Here is a 14,938-nt window from a genome sequence, read left to right on the forward strand (position 1 = left end):
CCCATCTACATTGCATTTACAGGCACAGGTATGGGTTAGTTTAAGAACATAATTTTCTGGGGTCCACAAAAGACTCAAAACCAGGCCAGAGGCCAAGGTAATTTCCATGTCTAGTAGTGTTCTGCATGGTCACCTCCTTCCCCAGACCCAAGAACAGGAGCCTTGTTTTCCAAGTAAAGATTAAACTGCGGCCGCACACTTAGAACCACGTTTGCACATTTACTGATCATCATTCAAAGCCATCCCCTGGTCTAAAGAAGGCAGGTGGCTGCGTGTATCTAGCGTGCCAGGTGCTGACCCAGAAGTGTCAAGATGGCACCTTTCTCCAAACTTCTATACCCTTCTTTAAATACAGATTGCAAACTGGCTGCCTGTAGATGAAATTCTACCAGCAAATAGGATTTGCTTGGCTGCCTAGGAGTTTTCTAAAAATTTGGTTTAGTTGGCAGTATCCTGAGAGATTTTGCATAAATGTCTGGGTTTCCTGATTCTCTGAAGCAATGAGAAAATCCATTCCCACATGGCAACTACCAGCTGGAGCCAACCTCTGCTTCCCGTAGACAGTGTGTGAGATCTCTGGTTTGTCGTCCTCACGACTGTCCATCCCTTCTGCTTCACACATTTGATACCTGCCTGCCATCCACACCCGCTTTCCTGGCTTATCAGGCTGCCCCACCTCGATCCCGTGCCAAACACCCCCGTCACAGGCTCCACAGTCCCCAGCGCAGGAAGGCTCCCGCCCTGGAGCTAGACAGGCTCCCCGGATTCCAGGAGATGTTTAACCGGATGTTCTTTCCAACCATGGGAACCTTCTTGAAAGATCAAGCACTTTGGTATGGGAGGAATACAGTTCCTGACCATAAATTCTGTCCTTTTGTCTTTCAATCCTTCTCCTCTTTCAATTATTGACCCAATCTGCCTGGTCCTGGCTCTGCTTCCATTTTTGCAAGGAGACCCTGCAGCAAGAACCCACACAGGCTTTCGCTTGGCCAACCTGTCAGTAACTAGACTTTATTGTCCGTTAAAAGCCCGTGGGCAGGTGAGGTTCTTCAACTTCTCCCACTTGGCTCTTCTGGGGTCACCAATGCCAGCTTCACTCCCCACTATCCACAGCACAGGAGCACAGCCTTCACTGTGTTCCCAGGTGGCCCGCTTCATCGTCTCCATGCTGATCCTGACTCGGCAAGCGTAAGCCCAGGCGCTTCAGGGAACGCACAAAGAAGCGAGGAGGCCGGCAGACCAGCTCGAGTTCTTCCCGCCTGGAGCCCAGGGCAGGCAGGGTCAGTTGCCGGGCGTGCAGGTGAAGAGGGAGGTATCGGGCCTTCGACTGTTCCAGCCCCAGCCTCTTCAGTGTGCCCACGGGCAGCTTCTACACAAAGAAGAGACAGACCCTTTAGAGCAAAGCCGTGGGCAGGGCCAGCAGCTTCATTTACCTGTCACAGGGGGAAGATACTGCAGAGGAGAGCCCTCTTTGGGGGCATGTCCAGGAAGGGATCAGAACCCAGGCAAGAGAAAAACAACCCTGTCAGGGGGCTCTGTGGCCAATGCTTGGGCCTTCCAAGATAATGGGCGTTAACAATGATAATGAAAGAAAAGGATTCCTCCCTGGTACCCTAGCATGAAAGGCTGGCTTTAGCCTCCAGAAAGACTCCCCTGCTTGTTCAATGCCCCCCCAACACAGTCGGAGACTAAAGCAATGAAGTGGCCAGGTTTTCTAATAGATCCTGCGGCTCCAGAAGCACAGGAATGAACGGCTGCTGAGTTTCTCTATAAGCTAGATGACCAGTTAGCACCACGTCTCAAGACAGTGTGCCTTTGACAAATGATCCACTTCGGGGTTTTAACAAGGGGAAAGGATAAGCTCTTTCCCTTTGTTTTGTTGCCTGCCAAATCAGCATTACCTGGGGGGCCAACCTACTCCAGTCTGAATACTTGTGATCACCGAGGATGGGACAATCCAATCCAAAAGACAAGTGAACTCGAAGCTGATGTTTTAGTCCTGAAAAATAATAACAAAAGAAAAAGAAAACTTACGAGGAACCACAAAAACAAAACCACTGCCAGTATCTGCTTCTCATCCTATTAAATCATAGTAAAACTGCAAAGTACCAACTACAATAATAATAATAAGCTGAGTAGCTCCACTAGCTTAAGAAATAAACATTATAAATCCTATTGAAGCCTAAGTACCCGTCCGAAGTCACAGTTCTCTTTTCACAATAGTCATTATCCTGAAGTTGATGCCTATCATTGCCATGCCTTTTTTATAATTGAACTGAAAAACAATACCTAGCACCACTCTGCACATTTTAAAATAAACGCAGTCAAACTGTCTGCATTCTTCTGCGACCTGCTGTATTTTTTTGTTTGTTTTTTAGTAGTACGGGGGATCAAACCTGGACCTCGGACATGCAAAGCTGGTGCTCAACCACAGAGCTACACCTGCTCTGCTACCTACTATATGTAATGGTTGTCCTAGTGGAGGTCCCAGACGGGAACAGGTTGACCGCAATTCCAGCCCACCCCAAATGCCAGCTCCTCGGCCCGAGGGCAGAGCCCAGCACGAGGCCTGTGGAAGCTCAGCAGCACTGGGCTGTGCTGACCCCTGGGGAAGGAAGGCACCCTCACCGGTCACAGGCTGGAGCTCCAAGAGGGCGGAAGACACCGTGTTGCTGAGCGTCCGGTACTGAGTCACAGCCACGTGTGCACTCCGGCTGGTGCGCACTTTCACCATTTTCCCATTGTCCATGCGGTAGCTTGGGGACAGTGTCATCTGAGGCGAAGCAATCAGATATGATTTTGAAGGAAGAGCAGAAAATGTGTCCCTGGGTGGGGGGGTGGGGGGGGAGTGGCTCGCCCACCTTGTAGTGCTGCTGCCGGCCTCGCACCTCCTTCTCCACAATGGGGATGTCCACGACTCCTGCTGCGGGCACAGGGACGCGCACAGTAATGGCCCTGGGGTGACACATGACCCTCGCTTTAGCCACAGAGGTGAGTGCGGAGCTCCCCGGGCCTGGCTGCCAAGAGGCTCTAACACTGGGCCTCCACACTCACGTGGCTGGCTCTAGGGGCCCCCGTGACTCCCTTGGGAGTGGTGTTCAGCTGAGAACTTGATGCTATCCTTACACACACACCCCTTCTCACCATTAAAACAGCATGTGGGAAGCAGACGTGGCTCAAGCAACTAGGCTCCCGTCTACCATACGAGGGGTCCGGGGTTTGATTCCCAGGGCCTCCTGGTGAAGGCGAGCTGGCCCACACCATGAGCTGATGCAACAAGATGACGCAACAAAAAGACACAGAGGAAAGACACTGAGAGATGTGGCAAACCAGGGAGCTGAGATGGCTCAAGCGATTGAATGCCTCTCTGCCACATCGAGGTACTGGGATTGGTTCCCAGCGTCTCCTAAAGAGAAAGACGAGAAGACAAGCAGACACAGACGAACTCACAGTGAATGGACACAGAGAGCAGACAGCAAGTGTAGGCGGCAAGGGGGGGCAAATAAATAAAATAAATCTAAAAAAAAATGTCTATGTGTCTGTTGATGATGACACTGATGATAAAAAAAAAAACCAGCATGTGCTTGCTCTAACAACAAATGAATAGGACACTTCAAAGGGGCCAGTTGTGAATTATAGCTCAATAAAATTACTTTAAAAAAACCCAACACTGAAACTTTGAGAAGGGGGATGCTTGTGGAAGAATGTTTGGGGGGGAACAGAAAAAAAAGTTTATTAATAATGCAGTCTTTCATCCCAGCCTTTAAAGATGGATATGTAGAATTTCAAATAAAATGAGAATGATATGATTTTATATAGAGCTTTCCTTTTTTTAAATAATAGAAGAGGGTAGGGTCTGACTGCATACTAAATGAGCAAATGAAGGAACTGGATGGAAAGCTAACAGGACCACTCCTGCCCTATTTGCCAGGTAGATGTAACAGGGAGGAACCGTGCCCGAAGGAGTCGCAGGAACCACAGGGACAATTCCGCGACTCACTGTCCGCCCCTCGTCTGAAGCCTCCCTCTCGAGTCACAGGCAGGTCAGGCGGCATTTAACCAGGCCTTAAATCTAGGCCTCCTTCAGGTCAGGCATGCGGAGACCTCCTGGGGACTTGGTGGCCTACATCTGAGTCACTGACCAAGAGTCAAAAGCCAACTCAGACACAGTATCTCACACCTGGCCATCCCACTTCAGGTGGGTGGCGTTGGTCAGTCTGGGCTGCTCCGGGATACATCCTATCAAATTTAAACAGAAGTCTAACAACCCAATTACCCTTCCAGATGATATGACACTATTTTCAAAATCTCCGGGCTATAAATAGTCACTGCATGGGTGAGGCACTGATTTAGACACAAGCACCAAGACAGAAATCACTCCTTCAAGGAATTCAGTCTAGTAAGGCAATTCAAACCAATAACTTTAATATAAAAATAAGGCCTCTATCAAAAAAAAAAGTCATCAAGTACTGTGAGCTACTGCCAAATTTCACTTTCTGCATCTGGTATTTAAGATTCTCATTACCAGGCTCCAGCCCACTTCAGCACTCTCTCCCACTGCCACCATCCACACTGTGCTCAGGCCCCTCCCGCAATCCAGAACACACTGTCCCAGCTCTTGGGTCAAATCCTATTCACTCATCAAGACCCTCTCAATTGATTTCAACAACTCCATGAAGTCTGATGCTGAGAAATGGTTACCATTGGGAACTTTCACAGACAGTTTTCACAGACAACATAACACTTCTTTTTTATAGTCTTATATTTGATTACTTGTGTACATTGCAATTTCTATTTTTTCAAAATGTATTACATTTAGTTTAAATGTTTTATTAGGCTCTAGATAAGAAAAATGACAAATAGGAGAAAGTATTTGCAACACATGTTACAGAAAGACACATTCACACATAAATAATTCCATAAATCAATAATGAAAAACACATACCACCAAAGAAAACCATATGAGAAAAATTTTCCATCCATTCAATTCATCACAGAAGAAGAGGTACAAAAGGTCAACTGAATATAGGAAAAAGATGTTTCACTTCACTGATAATTAGGGAAAGGAAAGCTAAAGGAACAAAGAAATACCCTCTTTCACCCATCACATTAGCACAAATTTGCCATTCATGTGGAAAATAAATAATTCATATACTTCTGATGGGAGTGAAAATTCATGAAGTTGCTTGGAAAAGCAATTTACTAGTATTTATTAAAATATAAACTATGTTGACCCTATGACCCAATGATTCCATGCCCATAGAGAAATAGTCACACATTTGCACAAGGATTCATGTACAAGGTTGTTAAAATGCTGAAAAATTAGAAGTAACTCAAAAGTCCATTGACAGGAGAATGGTTAAATAAACAATGCCCTGCCCCTGAACGGTGTAGAGCTGGCCTACACTCTCATTGTGAGCACCTGGCCCTGTTCCAGAGGGAACAAAGTAACCCCTGCATGCCTACTGGGGTACTTGTATATCAGTGTCAATCTCTCAAATGGCAGAATGAAGGAAAAATCCAGGATACTTCTCTCTAGCTCACCCTCAGAGAATTTTCCCTGTAGGCTGGAAGCAGGTTGCAAACATCTAACACAGTGTAAAAAACAATGAACTCAAAGTGGCCTGGAGGAAAGATAACAGGCTCTGGGATATATAATAAAGCAACCAGAATGATGTGAAAGTGTATTTCATAAAGAGTAGAAAAGGGATTCAGATTCCTATAAATGGGAGAATTCCAAAGATCATGATCCAAGGCCAGGACAAGATACCAACTCAGAAAAGCTGTAGAGAATCCCACACTTTAACCTTGGTCTGATATTCTTGGTAAGAGGGCAAACCTCTGAAGGAAACCATCAGCCATAAGAGACGCAATTGCAAAGACCATAAAAAGTGTTTTTGCATTGATTGCTTTTGTTAACTCCTGACACTCAAAGGAATCTACTCTATCACTAGTTGGATACAAACGTGAGGAACAAACAGCTCAGGCACTAAATCCCAGAGTTAAAACATAACAATATTAAAATGTACAATGTGCAACAGATTGTAAGACAAACAAAGAAACAGGAAATGATGACCCATCCAAAGAACAAGATAAAACTCCAGAAACCATCAACAAAGAAAACCAGAGTTTGGATATACCAGACAAAGAGTTTAAAAAATTATCTAAGGAAGCACAGTGATTGAGAAGTGATGAGTTTTGTTCATTTGTTTGTTATTTATTATTATTATTATTATTGCTGGAATAATGAAAATGCTCTAGAAATGATTTAAACAATGAATGCATAGCTATGTGATTGTACTGAATGCCACCAATTGTACACTTTGGATGGATTTATGCTTTACTAATATGTATCAATAAAATTGATTCATTTAAAATAAACAAACTATGGTCATGTACACATAATTTCTATTTTTTCAGTTCTTACTATGAGCCAGGTACTGCATTAGACACTTCAGGTGTGTAGCACAGTACCTTACCACCAACCCTATTGCTCCCATTTTTTAATATGAAGAAAACAAATCAGAGAAGTTTCACAACCTGCCCAAGGTCCCACAGTTGGGAAATGGCATGGCTGAGAATTGAACACAGATCTATAATAAATTTCCCCAAGTGTCCTACATCTTCTTAAGACAGTGGTTCTATAAGTTGACTGTACATCAGAATCACCCTGTGGAGTTTTAAAAAAATATAGATGCTCAGTCCCCCCACCCAGCAGACATGACTCAGAACCTCAGTGGGTTTTCAGCATGCAGGTTTTTAAAAAGCTCCCCAGATAAAATATCTGCAAAATCTATAATATAAAAAGGACTAACATCCAAAATATAAAAAAGATACTTACAAAGCAAATATAAAATAAACTGATATGAGCTGGGTGTGTGGGTTGTGTTTCTTCATGAATAACCTGGGATGTATGTGTAAGCTGTCTAAACTTAAGATTCCAGCATAAACCATGTGTGCATGCAAACAATAAGAACTGCAGCCCGGCTTCTTGTAGCCATGTCAACCACTCCAGTCTGCCTAGTTCCTGGAAAGCCAAGCTCCAAAAACTGAAGCCAAAACCTAACTTTTCATGCCAAACGCTTCTTAACTCCATCTCCCATACTCTCTGTATAAAAGCAACCTACAATATGGGTGCAGGGTTCAGGTTTTTGAACAAGAGTCCCTGGGCCTGGCCAGTCGTTAATAAATTTTCCTTCTCAAGAATATTCCTGAATCCCGACCTTCCATACACAATCAATGAATTTCTCTGCTTTCCCAACAAAACAACCCAATAGAAAAAGGGGCAAAAGAAATAAGCAATTTCCAGAAAAAGAAACTCAAAAGTTAATAAATAAGAAAAGACAGCCAACAACACTAGTACACAAGGAAAGTGAAAATAAAAACATTTTTTGCCCATCAGAAGGGCAAACCTCTTAAAAATGCGTTAGGAAGGTATATGGTGAGGTGTGTTTTCAACCGCTGGAGCATACGTTGATATAACTTTTTCTGGAGCACAATTTGAGTAGTGCTATTAAAAGTTTAAATGTGCATACCCTCTGACCCAAAAATTCTATTTCTAGGAATTTATCCAGAAGATCGACTAGCATATTATTTGTACTATGCATGTTTAAAAATGAGAAATTAGCTAAACATCCACCAATACGAACCAGGTAAATAAATTATGATGTGCCCATGCTATGGAATACTATAGAACCATTAAAATGAATATAAAATACTGTCCAAGCGACATTGCCCAAGTGAAAATGGCAAGGTGCCAAAGAGTATGAAAAAATGCTGCCATGCAATCCAATGCTGACATATGCCCAGGATAACTCAGCAAATTCACATAAGACACTGGTAACTGTGATAGCCTCCAGGAAACTGAGAGGATGGGGGACAAGAATATAACATTTCTTTTTTACTCATGTATCTTTTTCTTATTAAAAAGCAACAAGGCAAACCTATGTACTGAAGCGGGAAGATTCCCAAAAAGTTGTTAGGAAACAAAGTATGATGTATACCATGATACATATATATACCTACTTTATATAACAGACTTGTATGTAAATGCACTGAGTCAGGAGCAGAGGAATAAAAACCAAACTGAGAGCAATGGTTGCTACCCCAGGGAAGGAACTAGAATGGGAGAGTGGGTGAATTCTCCAGGGATGTTGTTTTATGTGTTGACCATTTTACCTCAGGAATGAAATCATATATTACTTATATAATTAAGTTTCAATAATTGTGAAGTACAGCCAGAATTAAGAAGCACTATTCTATCAGACTATATAATATTCTAAGCATCTTTTTATGCCCACAGGTCCCCAAGCAGAGCCTCCTATTAGCAGGAGTACAATGGATGAAAGGGCACCTTCACCTATGCCACCACTACCACCACTGACGGGCCTCATACCAGTATTTCTTTGCCACCTGACGGGTTTTAAAGAACTCTTGGACTTGATGTGCCACTTCCTTCTCCCGAGCCAACACCATCACGCCTGTAGTTTCCTTGTCCAGACGGTGGCACAGGTGCAGGGGCTCTGCCTTGTGGCCATACAGCATCTTTGCCAGGATAGGGAGCACATCACTGATGCAGAGCTGGACCCCAGGGCCACCTAGGAAGGGGAAAGCCAGAGGTCTGAATGGCCAGGAGAAGGTCCATCAAAGAACTCTATTTGGGAAAAAAGTCTTTACTGGATTAACTGTCGACATTTTCCATGGCCTTGCTACTTGAAATGTGTTTCAGGGATTAGCAGCATTGTTTTGTCTATGTAGTTTGCTAGAAAATGTAGCCTCTCAGGCTTTCAACTCAGATGACTTAATCAGAATGTGCATTTGAACAGATGTCCAAGTGATCCATACCACATGAAAGTTGGAGAAGCAGTGTCATAGGCCATGTGGTTTTTTCCTCTAACATTCGTAAACAACAAAACAAAAAAAATCCTACTTATGTACTCATCCTAAAATTAGCAATCAATGGGGGTGTCTGATGTTGCACTAGGTAAATATAGGGTACCACATAAGCAGAGGCTTGAAAATATGCATACAAATCCTAGTGAGAAAGCCCCTCCTAAGGCATTACAGATGAGCAGTTAAGAGGATGGACATTAGAGTTATATTCCTGAGTTCTACCCTGTGTACTCTCCTAAATGGCTGTTTGACCTGAGACAGATCACTTAATTTCTCCAACATTTGGTTTTCTCATCTATAAGATGTAAACGTGGGGATAATAACTGCCACCATGGGAACAGGAAGGCAAGAAACTTGTGAAGATTAAGAGAGAAAAACCCACACAAAGCAAAGACTTGGCAATGTCTGACTTAATTCCTTGTCTTTATGCTCAACCATCTCCATACTTCCCAAGAAAGTCTTTCCCCTCCTCTAGCTAAAATATGCCTTTTCTCTCTCTAAAACCCTTTTGCAAATGTATTTTTTTCTATCCATCTTTCCTGACTCACCCTATCTGTCTCAGACAACTATATTCAACATTTATTTAAAAACACTTAAGTGAAAAAAAAAAAGGAGGGCAGCAGATGTGGCTCAAGCAGTTGAGCACCTGCTTCCCACAAGGGAGGTCCCAGGTTTGGTTCCCAGTGCCTCCTAAAAACAAAGACAAACAAACAAACAAATGATAAAAGACCCCAGCACCTTAAAGAAAAAAAAAGACATTTGAGTGTCCATAAAGTTCCAGGGATTGGGGTTTTATGTTAGGTGTACTCCAACACACTGACGCATCTATTCCACAAGTATATACTTCCTTATATATTATTTCCTCTCTCCCTGTTCTGATGGAAATAGCTTGAAGACAGCAATCAGAAGTAACTGCATTCCTCTATAGCCATCACTGCCGGGTCTGCAAACAGTGTACTCCGTGAATCACTGCGGACTGACAGATATTGAGGTAGCTGCCAGACGGGCAGTGCCAGTAATTCATCAATTACAATTGCTTTTGGAACATGGGAGCTGTCTCGTTTATCTCTGCAACCTCAAGCAGAGCTGTATTGTAGACTAATTCACTAGAAAAGTTTGATTAGTTTGAACGCAAGCCTGGAAGAGCCTCTCAACGAATGCATCTGGCTGCCCCCTTCCTTTCCCACGTGGTCCTTACCATGTACAGGGAGACCGTAGGGCTTATTAATGACCACAAGGTCATTGTCCTGATGAAGAATCCCTTGTCTCAGGACCTTAGCAAGCACGTTGGGGTGGACTCGCTGAAGCAGCTGTGTGAAACGCACTAGTTCTCGCACTCTCCGCTGAACAGGGTTCGTAGGCACCTAGGGGTAGAGAGGGAGTGGGGATGTGAGCTTGACAGAGGATTTCGTAAGGTCTGGGTGAGAATGTGGGTAGGGACTAGCTGTATCTTCGCATCAGACTCACGCCCTCCTCAGAGTCTGTCTCCCCTGCGTACCCACGTGGGGCTTAGGCCTGAGCCCGTCAGGAGCCAAAGCCTCGGCTCACAGGAAGACACTGACCTCTCTCCTCTGTTCTTTCTCCTTTCTCCCACCACATGCTCTCGACATTTACTTGGCATCTGTCAGAGAACTCTCCTAATTCACTCCCCCTGGGAAAGCCGGTGGGCGCGCTGCCTCTTGGGAGTTGTGGTCCCTAACTCACCGACTCCACCTTCGCCTTTTCTTCCTGTTTCTGAGCTCGGAACCTCTCCGCCAATCGCTGGGCATTCAGGGGCTTAGGGGCATCGGCAGCGGAACAAAACGGCTTCGAGAAGAGACTGAAGAAATTCCCCAAATGCTGACCGGTGGCCCGGACGCAGAGGCCCCCCGCCTGGCTGGGCGCCGCCATCTTGCAGGCGGGGCGGGGCGAGGCGACACCACGTGGAAGACGAGGGCGGGGCGGAGAGAGGGCGGAGGCGGGCCCCGCGGGTCACGTGGGGTGTGGGCGGGGCGCGGGCGAGTCACGTGGGGGCGTGCGCGCTCTATGCGGCTGCGCGGGCCGGTAGCTGCAGCTGGAGCTGTGGCGTTTGGAGCCGACGCGGTGAGTGTGTCGGGAATCCGGGCTGGGACGGGGGAATGAATGCCGGCCCCTTGACGCTGGAATTTTCCGCGTCCGCAGGATTTCCGTTCTCCAAGAGCACTGCCTGGGGCATCGTTTCTTCCTTGGGGAGACGCTCCCCGTCGAAAACACCACCCGCCCCCGCTCCCCCTCGGCGGCGATGCCTCAAACGCCCGCCCAGCGTCTCCGTAGGCACCTCGCTCCTGGCAACCGCGTCCCCGCTGTCCCGCCAGCCCCGGAGGGTCGCGTCCGGGCCCTCGCATTTCCTTGCCGCTCGGTCTTCGGAGGTCCCCGGAGCTCTATAGTCTCTCCACCCCTCGCCTCCCGGCCTCTTTTGTTTCATGTTGTAGCCTGCTCTTCTCTCCCACGGATGGTGGGAACCCTTACGTTATCCAGGGGCTCCAGGCCATAGTTCCTTCCCAGGGAGCGCCTTGGGTTTCCTTCCCCCTGCTTCAGGAATTCACTTCACCTCTCTCTCTGCTCCTGCCGAAAAAGAGAGTGAAAGGAGGAATCCCCTCTGATTTACTTTTCCGCTCCATAGTTTGCAACCGCCCCAGACCCCTTCTCTCTCTCTCCCTTGTGGCAACTGCAAGCGACTCCCTCTGAATTCACTAGGGGTGATGGCTGGGAAGATGAACATCTATCTGGTTAAGAAGGTAATGTTAAACTATCTGGGGACATACCTGCCCTTTGGTAAGAAACCTGATGCCGAGTTCTGAAGATCTGTCCTGAAAACGAATGGGTTTGTACTGACGATTTTTGCCTCGAATTAAGGCTGTCTGAGGAATCAGAGTAGGTACCTGAATGAGGTTTGGGTTGTACCCCTCCCAGAAGGGGTCTGCCGGAGGAAGAGCACGTAAGCATGATATAAAGTGGAACTGGCCTATAGAAGAATTTAAATTCAAGACGAGTTTGAACCAGGTGGGACAAGTCATGGGCAGTCTTTGCAGCTGCTTGAGCATGGGAGAGACTTCTTGAAAGTGGAATTCTAGAAATGAAGCTGGCAGGTGAATGCCGGGCAGATGGAAAAGGCAAGAGCTTTTTGGTAGCGCAGAAGGCCCACAGGATGCTGCCGTCAAGGCAATCAGTAAAGAGGTCATGCCCCATTCTGTGTCCTCTTTACACCTGCAAACGGTGCTGCCCCTTGAGTTTAGGTTGGTTGTGAGTTATATGCGTTGTACCATTGGCAGCTGATGGTGAACTCTCAGTCCCTTGAGGACTCATTTTTTTAATCTCCGCATCTGGTACATAGTAAACACGGTATTTGTTAGATGACTGACATGCGTCATTGTCATGTTAGGTGCTTTTGAACGTTTTAAGTTGTCATTTCTTTTTTACTTGAAGAATGGAGGTGGGGATAAATACATTTTGTGAATAATAGAAGGTGTGTATGTGTTTGTAATAAGGCAGGTGATTGGAATATAAATGTAAAGAATTCCGAGAGAGTGAGAAACAACTGCTGTGTCTTTTTTCCCCCTGCTAATTCACAGGGAGGCGTAGATCTAAAGATCTTGAGAAATTGCTTCCAAAAATAATTCTTACCTTTAATTGATATGCTCCAAACTAAGTTCTTATTTTGCTAAACAGTTGCAGATCACACATTGTATAGGTACACCAAAAGCCCCTTTTCCCAGAGCTGAATTTGCTGCATTCTAATAGAACAAAAATTATAGTTCTCAAATATTGGACCCTTGATTTTGGGCATAAGACTTAAATTCATGCCATTACATTAATTACAGAATTTTTTGGGGGGGAAAGTACCTTTATGATTTTGTGCAGAGGCTGGGAGAACCTATTTATATCTTAACCTGTGCCTGTGGCCTTGAAAAGACAACACCTGTTCTTGCAGAGTTGGCCTGTGGCAGAAAAAAAAGAAGAACCAACTCCAAAGTCATGGCAAGTGACACAGAGCTTGTGTTCTTGGGTTTCAGGTTAACCCGAGGCACATATTGTAGTGTCTAAATGTCAGCTGTGGTGATGACAGCACAATTCTATGATGAAAATGAGAGCCTAAGAAAAAGTGTTACACTGTGAATGGGTTGTACAACGCATGAGACTGTATAACACAGGGAATCCAGTGGTGGATGATGGACTGTGGTTAAACGGACAAATAGGAAAATGTTTTCTCCTGAACGATAACAAATATATAATATTAATATAGAGTGTTAATAATTTGGTGGGTTGGGGAAAAATAACCAATTGTAAGATATGAGCTATTGTTAGTAATAGTTTGATGATGCTTTTGCGTAATTTGTAACAAATTTTTCAGAACAATGCAAGGTGTGATGGTGGGGAGATGTATGGGAGCCTTGTATGATATTCATGTTTGTTTTATAAATTCATAAATTTTACTATACATTGTTTATGTTCATGTATGAAATATTGAGAAGAAATTTTATTTTAAAAAAGAATAGCTAGAAGTATTAGTTTAAATTCTGTTTAATGGAAACATCAAAAATTATTTGCTCACTGTCAGTAGTTTTGTGTTCTAATAATATTTGTCTAAAAATCTATGCTTTGGCATTAGTATAGCAAATTTCGTTACATACTGAGGTAGGAAATGATATTAAAAATAACACACAAAACTGGTCACTTTTTTTCTGGAGAAAGAACTTTTGGGTTTTTCTTGGTTGAAACTTTGTGAGATAAATGTGAAGGATTTTTGAAATTTGAGGAAAGAAGTTTTTGTTAGTTTGATACACAGCTCAGCTTTAGCCTTTATAGGTACAGAAGTTACAACTTCCTTTAATGTTTTTCTTGTGACTCTAGGCCCTGGGTGGTTCCCAGTAGAGTTGCTCTCTGAGTATACTGTACAAGAATTTATGCAAATATGTCTTTCATTTTTTGTCTCCATATTGCCACCTTTCCCTTCCCCTTCTGTTGATCCTTTTTTAGGCAGTTAATTTTTCCACCTCTGCACCAATCTCACAATCTCTTTTTGGTTGGAGACTTCCTCTTGTCTGGATTGTTTTCTCAATACAAGGAAGGAAACACTACTAGTGGTGTGTTTATTTCTCTAGAGGACAGCCCTGCTGGAACATGGCTTTTTGCATAGATTTTGATACATCATAATATGTGCCCCCAAAATAATTGTATAAAGAATTTGGCAGTTTTTACCGATACTTTCTAATCTATGCAAGAACAAAAGGGCTGCCTTGGTATTTCACAAATATAAACCAGGACTAACTAATAAAGGAACTTGTGTTTAAGTATCACAAATTTAAGGTTAATTGGCAGCTTAAGGTTAAATTCTGGCTCCTTGAACAATGATTTTGATAGTTGCAGATTAACTAGAGGTTAGTTTCCTTGAAGAGCAGGAAGTACTTGGACATTGTTTTATGATTTTAGAGAGATTAAAAGAAGCAATTAACAGGAACTGCCTGGAGGTGTCTGGAAAGTACAGGAGTTTGGAGCCAGGAGATGTCGGTCCCAGGACTAGTTCCACTGCTTGTGACCTTGAGCAAATACTTTGGGTTTCAGTTTTTTGTCTTTTAAAAGAAGATCCTTATAGTTCTAAATTTTTATTCTGTGAAGATTTTCCATGAACATTAAGTGCTTCCCTTTCAACCTTAACAAGTGTAATAACATTTCCAGCACATTATTTCAGACTTACCTTGAAAACCTGTAGCAGTGGCACAGAAAAGGCTTCTCCCCTGATCCCTGGAATTTAACTTTTTGTCACTGGGCTAACATTTTTATTGGGAGGTTACTTAACTTAGAAGTACTGGAGTATACCTTAAGATTTCCTGAGTGAGGCATGGGAAGGGGTGAAGGAGAAAAAATTATTAGAAAACAGTTATGGGGAATTGGATGTGGCTCAACTGATAGAGCGTCCGCCTACCATATAGGTGGTCCAGGGTTTGATACCCATTGCCTCCTGGCCTGTGTGGTGAGCTGGCCCATGTGTGGTGCTGCTGCGCACAAAAAGTGCTGTGCCATGCACGGG

At 44.2% G+C, this 14,938-nt stretch overlaps 2 protein-coding genes across 8 annotated transcripts in view; one reads left to right on the forward strand and one right to left on the reverse strand.

Moving 5' to 3' along the window:
* Nucleotides 1-206: 206 nt before the first annotated feature.
* On the reverse strand, nt 207-10,821 carry RPUSD4 (RNA pseudouridine synthase D4). 2 transcript variants are annotated; one of them, XM_004469242.5, is made up of 7 exons: nt 10,597-10,821; nt 10,091-10,256; nt 8,396-8,597; nt 2,862-2,955; nt 2,629-2,773; nt 1,902-1,999; nt 207-1,369 (listed from the first exon to the last, which is right to left on the reverse strand). In XM_004469242.5, exons 1-7 carry the CDS (start codon nt 10,780-10,782, stop codon nt 1,130-1,132), a joined length of 1,131 nt encoding a protein of 376 aa, XP_004469299.2. In that variant the 5' UTR covers nt 10,783-10,821; the 3' UTR covers nt 207-1,129. The 2 variants fall into 2 exon arrangements, with proteins under 2 accessions (XP_004469299.2, XP_004469301.2); XM_004469244.5 differs by having other exon boundaries at nt 10,455-10,791.
* A 20-nt stretch (nt 10,822-10,841) lies between these two features.
* FAM118B (family with sequence similarity 118 member B) overlaps nt 10,842-14,938 on the forward strand; it is an 85,095-nt gene continuing 80,998 nt past the window's right edge. For 2 of the 6 annotated variants that reach the window (XM_012529307.4, XM_058289450.2), the window contains exon 1: nt 10,842-10,974. The gene's annotated coding sequence lies outside the window, so the exon portion shown is untranslated. The remainder of the gene's footprint in view (nt 10,975-14,938) is intronic. The other 4 variants (XM_012529306.3, XM_071212413.1, XM_058289448.2 and 1 more) reach the window with 2 other exon arrangements.

The sequence above is a fragment of the Dasypus novemcinctus genome, chromosome 27 (genome assembly GCF_030445035.2).
Source record: "Dasypus novemcinctus isolate mDasNov1 chromosome 27, mDasNov1.1.hap2, whole genome shotgun sequence".
NCBI lineage: Eukaryota > Metazoa > Chordata > Mammalia > Cingulata > Dasypodidae > Dasypus > Dasypus novemcinctus.